Genomic DNA, 6,139 nt, shown 5'->3' with positions numbered 1-6,139 from the left:
CCAGCATCCCTGCCAGCCAAGTCCCACTCATAACCCAACTGGTTACAAACAATGCAGTCACATAAATTCCCTGCAGTCCAAAAACTATACCAATGTAGAAATACACTGGTTCAATAACTTCCTGAAATTACAAATAAAAACGAAGAGACATAGCGGCAACTGAGCTGAAGCTGCAAACGATTACTACTTACTAATTGCATACTGCTAACAGTGTGCTAGGTGCTTTACAAACAGGTAAGAGATGACCCCTACTCTAGAGAAGTTTGAGCATGCTTTTATTTTGGGCTCAGGGAGAACAAATCAGTGTAATTAAGAGCACACTTCAGGACTCAGGTTTCCAGTGCCATCATTTTTGTATTTGCTTCAGCATGAACATTGAATGTGTCAGATTCAATAAAACTACACTCCAGTGAGACAGAGAGTTCACAGGACTACTGGAAGAAGTCATGTAGGGGAGGAACTTGGAGAAGCAAAGACGTGGCAAAAAAAAACCCCTGTTCCTAAATAAATAAATAAACAAACCAAAATAAAAAAGATAAATGAGGTATACACAAGTAGGCAGCATAAGCAGAACAATGCCTGAGCAGAGCAGAAAGAGACAAAAGGTTTATATACAAAGTGTTTCTCCCTTTCATCTGTATGGGAATGAGTAGAGACAGGTACCACTATAACAGACTTCTGTACTCGGAAGGAGACAACTTCCCTGGTTTTAATGGCTTGCACAGCTACTTTCCACGTTTCTAAGCCATTTGTAGAAGCAAAGAATAACAGACAGAGAAGTTCAGTGCATATAAACCCCCCAAGTCTTACACCAGAGACTGATCAGAACTGAGAAAACCATGGACCTGGTGAGAGACTTAGCTCAATCCACTCAACAAAAATTGCATGTGTTTATTGCATACAGCATAGAAAGTCTCCTAGACAGACACCCCCCCACACACATACAATGAAAGCAGAGGAAGCAGAAGTGCACCTACTTCGCTACCAGACGCTTGATACAGAACACTGGCAATCAGCTCGGGGTACAAGGTCATTTGCTGGACTGCGTTTATTGTCTTCAGTGATATTGTCTTATTGTTGTGTGTCAACTCATAAACACCTATACAACAACAACAAATGATTAATGGAATCACTTACTACTGCTGTTCTTAAAAGAGCTGAAAGTGCACTGAAATGTAGGGGGAAACATATTTGACCATTAAAGCTACCATCTGATTCACTACTCCTAATTTTAAAGGAAAGAGAAATTTCTGTGACAGATGCCATTTGACCTTACTGATTTAACAACAAAGTTATTACTGTTTTTTTATTTACTCTTTAAGTAGAAGGCCCAAAACTAACCAGCTGAAGCCCAGTCTTTTCAGTAATGTAACTGCTGCAGCCCTGGAACCAGCCACCTACAGATCACCTTCACAAGAGGTTCTTAAAGAATGAAGCAACAATCTAACAGGGATGAGCAGGATGTATTAAACTGTCTCCACAGAAAGGTCAGATCTGATGGTCTCATCATGCTTTCCAGTCCCACATTTCTGAGACTTCTAAGAATCACTCGCTTAACACAATACGCCTGTGTATGGAATTGTGATGAAACTGGAATACTTGAAGGATACATCATTGTGAGATACTACAGTTAAAGAAGAGACTTGTTATTGCTTAGGACAATAGAGGAAAGAGGAGAAATAATCAAAAAGCAGATAGGGAAAAAAAAAAAACAAAAAACAAACCACAAATAAACCAAAAACCCCAACAACAATACAACAGCCTAACAAGATAACTGTTTCCAGCTCTGGGCATATCTTGGTGTGTGGTCTGCAGCTGGTTCTCCGCAGGCCAGACCAGGTCTTGCAAGACTTTTAACTGGGTTCAACACAGCTGTCATACACCTTTGAAAACTGTGTGTCCCATGATACCTAGCAGACACCTGTTTGCACCAGCCACATGCCTGAATGAGTCAGTCCAGTGGCTACAGCACAGACCATCTCCCCAGAATAATGAGGAAGCAACTGTACCAAAGACCTATTCCTGGCATGCTACACATCAGCTGAGAAAGCCACCAATATAACTATATGTATAAAGCTTAACTGGTGCTGGATGAAGCTTCACAAGAGGACTGAACTAATCGAGTGGCTGACTGCTGCAAGACAGGGCTTTCCACTTCTCTCCTGGAGCTCTTGCCTTTTCCCCACGCTGGCCCAGGTGCCGTTCTGAACTCACTAAACTAGCATGGAAGTGTCCATCTTCTTTTTGTTGCTTTAGTTTCTGCTGGTTTAGGGACCTAGGGTCCATGAGCTCCAGAGCCAGTGCAGGATGAAGAGCAGGAGCACAAATGAAGGAGAGACCACTACCACCCAGTTTGCTCTCCTTCCTGTTGCTTTCTGTCCCCAGCACTCAATGCTCAACAACATCTATTCATCATAGCCGACAGGAGTAGAAACTGGGATGGAGCAGATAACTTGACAGAAACTGTTCCATCTCATGACAGAGAATGGAAAACAGTAACTTCCATCCCCCATTCCCTCACTAAACACAAATTATGCATACATGGCAGAAAACACAGTGTAGTGTAGGCAAACCCAAAGTGAACTCACATACAGTGCAATATGGGAGCAATACTAATCCTATTGCAGAGCACTGCTTAAAGGCAATCCACTGGAATAAAGAATGGTTAGATATTGTTTAAAAGGCACTGAAAAGTTAGGACAGCATGCAGTTTTCTGCAGGAGTTTTTCCACTGTCTCCAAAAGGAAGAGGACTTTTCAAGCTTAATAAAAAAAATGGGTTTTGTACCTCTTTCAAAGGAAGGAGCCTTGAGCAGTTCTTTATAGAATGAGTAATAAACAGCGCTGTCACCTTGAAATGTAATTTCTCGTTCAAGTTCCTAGAAAAAAAAAAATCACCTCTAGCAATCTCTTCCCATAGACTATATATTTTCAGATAGACTGGTTTTGTAATAGAACAGATGGTTATGACTCCACTGTACATCTTAAAAGTATTCCACGAAACATTAATCTTCACAGCAACTCTGTCAGGTATGTAACGCTCTCTGTAACTTAGCAAACATGCTCAGAACCAGAGCAATTCAAGCCCACATCATAAGTCAGCACAAGATCCACAGGATCTTTTCATATTCACAAACTTGAATTTCATTTAGCTTTACATACTTAACAAAATAATAGTTCTAAAAAACAAAACCAAAAAAAACAACATCAAAAACAAAAATTCCTGTTGTTCAGCATATGCAATCCCAGTATGCTTCATTTTTTCCTCCAAATTTTAGAGAGGTATTTCAATGATAAAGGATAGCACGGTAAAGCCTACAAAAGCATAACACAACAAGGCTACTCAGAGTAGGAGAAACCCTTTTGAAAAACATAGAAAGAACAAAAGAAAGAAAACCAAAAAAGAGTTTATATCAAAGACAGAGGCCTCAGTAGGAGGACACAGGATTCTGCAAGCAAGCAGTTCCAACCTGACATGGGTCAGCTTTGATTTCAAGGACACAATTTGGCTTTTGTTTCAGTAGTTTAACTTTTTCTTTACCTGCCTGCTGGAAAACCAGAATTTCCGTTCATGATACGTGGAAAGGTAGACAGCATACATCATTCCACTCGTGACTGCCGCAAGACAGCCAAAGAACAGTTTTGCACAACGCTGAATTAATAGATCTGAAAAGGGACAGAGAAAAAGCCAAAAGAGTTCAGAGGATTTAGAAAACAAAAAACTATGTCCTACCTATGACTCGCTTCTGAATGGCAAGTAAACTTGCCAGCATCAGAATTATCACACCACCAGCAGCAGAGACACATCAAGAACTGGTTTGTTATTCCTGTCCTGCAATTTTCTTCACCAGTTGTTACCACTAGCTCCTAGGACTCTCAGATAAAAGACTCCGGACACTACACTGCAAATTCTTCTCCATTCTAGTAAGGTTCATTACCAAGAAGGAATTCCAAGAAGGAAAAGGATCCTCTAAATAAAAAGACTGAACTTTAGATTTTACCCCAAACACCACAAACTTCTTAAAGATATTAAGAGAAAGAAGTGGCAATACCAAATCTACCATTGACATCAAGACATTCTGTTCTCCATTGTTTTTAAATATAAGAGAACGAAGTAATGTGAATTTTACCAAACTCATTCAATGTGTGTCTGTGTCACCTGTAGCTCCCTGAAGATAGTATGCTGAAGATAGTATGCACTTAACATAGAAGTTTTTTGTAGCTTGGTGAGCCCTTGTTTAAAATTACACCTGGTTTTAGTCCTGTTTTTAGAAAAGCTCTAAGGACTTTTTGTCTTCATGTTTCAATGCCATCACTTCATGCCTTTCAGCTTCCCAACTGAAAGATCACTCCAGGCACGATTTATTTGTACTCAAATAATAACAACAGTAAGATTTTTAACCCCTCTGCCTCTCCCCTTTCCTCTCCCCCACAACCTGAAACAATCCAGGACTACCATTTTACTCAGTAATAGGTAAAACGTTATTATTAAAGAATTCTAATGTGCATGCCTGTTTTTCCTTATAACATTCAAAAACCTAAGTCAAAATAAGTCTGTTATAAATTACTATGCTACAAATAATATTCCCATAAAATGTAAAAGCATAATGAAAAAACAGTAAAACGGAAGTTGGCTAAAAATTCTGTAGCTTACATTTTGGCGACCTTCCCAGCTTTGAGTTTTCTTTGTTTCTCTCCTCCGGAGCCATTTTGTCAGATTCTGTGCAGTTTGGCTTCTTTCTCTGTCGCAGGTCTGCTGCCCCTGAAGACATTTTTTTAAAGTTATTATAACAGAATACCTAAAATCACACACTGAGAAATCCACACAGCAGCAGGTAACAGCCAGTTATTGCTACCCAGTCAATCCCACAGCAGATACACTTGACAAAAAGACTCAACTGAAGTACACCAGGGGCATAACTAAAATACCAACACACCAATACAGAAATTGATTCCCGTGTTACTCCTTAGAAAATCCAATTGTTTTCCCTTCAGGTTATACTCTGGGATCACCAGAACCCAAACTGGGAGCTAACTGGTTTATTCCATTGTGAACATATTACATGAAGGCAAGCAGGAGTTTAGGTAAGTTGATGGGGACACTGTTTTAACCTGCTATGGTTCAGTAGCAGGTACACTACTACAAAAACAGGACTAGTCCATCACTTTTAAATTGAGCTGCCTAATTTTCATATGGTGAAAGCTTTTATAAAATATAGTATCACTTTTTTTTCCTGCATCCAGATCTACTGGAACTAAGCAGATTTATGACTGTGTAGTCTAACATAATTAAAAAGCCCAGGCTGGTAGGCCACGTAGAACACATCACAAGACTGAGGGCTTCTTGTTCTGGTGAGTTTTCTGTAAACAACAGGAGTTTGAATCCCAGGTCCATTTACTTTACAGTCTGAGCAGCGAAAAGGTTAATTCACAGAGTGCAAGTCTCCATACAAAAAGACTCATTACAGAAAGTCCGGTATAATTACTGTACTAAAAATAACATCCCACAACATTAATGCCATTTTAGAAGTATGATGAAAAGGTTTAACTGGAACTCATGCTCCAGAATTTTTAGGTCTCCCATTTGACCTACTACCCAACATTGCTTGGAACTTCGTAGCCACTGATTTCCTCTGGACTTAAGCCAGCTCTTCCATATAGGCATTCAGCTTCAAATTTGAAGTGTCAATCTTCACACACACATCCCACAACAAAGCTTTTAATTACTCTGGTTGTACATTATTTCAAGTCTAAATCAGTATACTTTTAAGTCCCAACTACTAAAGAGATCGAAACTAGATGTAGTAATATAAGCAAACTATAAAAGTGATGTCAGCCTGTATTTGTGTTTTAACAAGATTTTCAAACCAATTTGTAAATTATCTTGAGCAAACCAAGATCTCAAGGACATTTTTAACGGAAAGAAAATGTCTACCTTCTTAAACAAGACTAGAACTGGAAAAATCTTAAACAAAACAATGTTTAAGCATCCAGTATCACATTTATCATTATTTTAATCCAAAATGAAATATACACTAGTATCTCTTCATGGCATGTATATGAAGTTAATCAACAAAGCAAACACCAAGTGCCCCATGACTCAAAATCATTTGTACCACATGAAATAAAATGGGAGAGAA

The 6,139-nt window shown here is 39.0% G+C and overlaps 1 protein-coding gene across 1 annotated transcript in view; it reads right to left on the bottom strand.

The window, feature by feature from the left end:
• The window catches only part of DPY19L4 (dpy-19-like 4 (C. elegans)), a gene marked incomplete at its 3' end in the record, with an annotated part of 17,381 nt that extends 12,634 nt beyond the window's left edge, over positions 1 to 4,747 (bottom strand). Inside the window, exons 1-5 of the mRNA XM_008944611.1 lie at positions 4,654 to 4,747; positions 3,541 to 3,665; positions 2,788 to 2,878; positions 978 to 1,099; positions 1 to 121 (exon numbers count right to left, since the gene is read on the bottom strand). Coding sequence (XP_008942859.1) covers positions 1 to 121; positions 978 to 1,099; positions 2,788 to 2,878; positions 3,541 to 3,665; positions 4,654 to 4,708 — 514 coding nt within the window. The remainder of the gene's footprint in view (positions 122 to 977; positions 1,100 to 2,787; positions 2,879 to 3,540; positions 3,666 to 4,653) is intronic.
• Between the last annotated feature and the right edge of the window lie 1,392 nt (positions 4,748 to 6,139).

This window comes from Merops nubicus, unplaced genomic scaffold, assembly GCF_000691845.1.
Source record: "Merops nubicus isolate BGI_N331 unplaced genomic scaffold, ASM69184v1 scaffold49777, whole genome shotgun sequence".
Taxonomy (NCBI): Eukaryota; Metazoa; Chordata; class Aves; order Coraciiformes; family Meropidae; genus Merops; species Merops nubicus.
The sequence above is the reverse complement of the archived record's forward strand: the minus strand, read 5'-3'. Positions and strand labels throughout refer to the sequence as shown.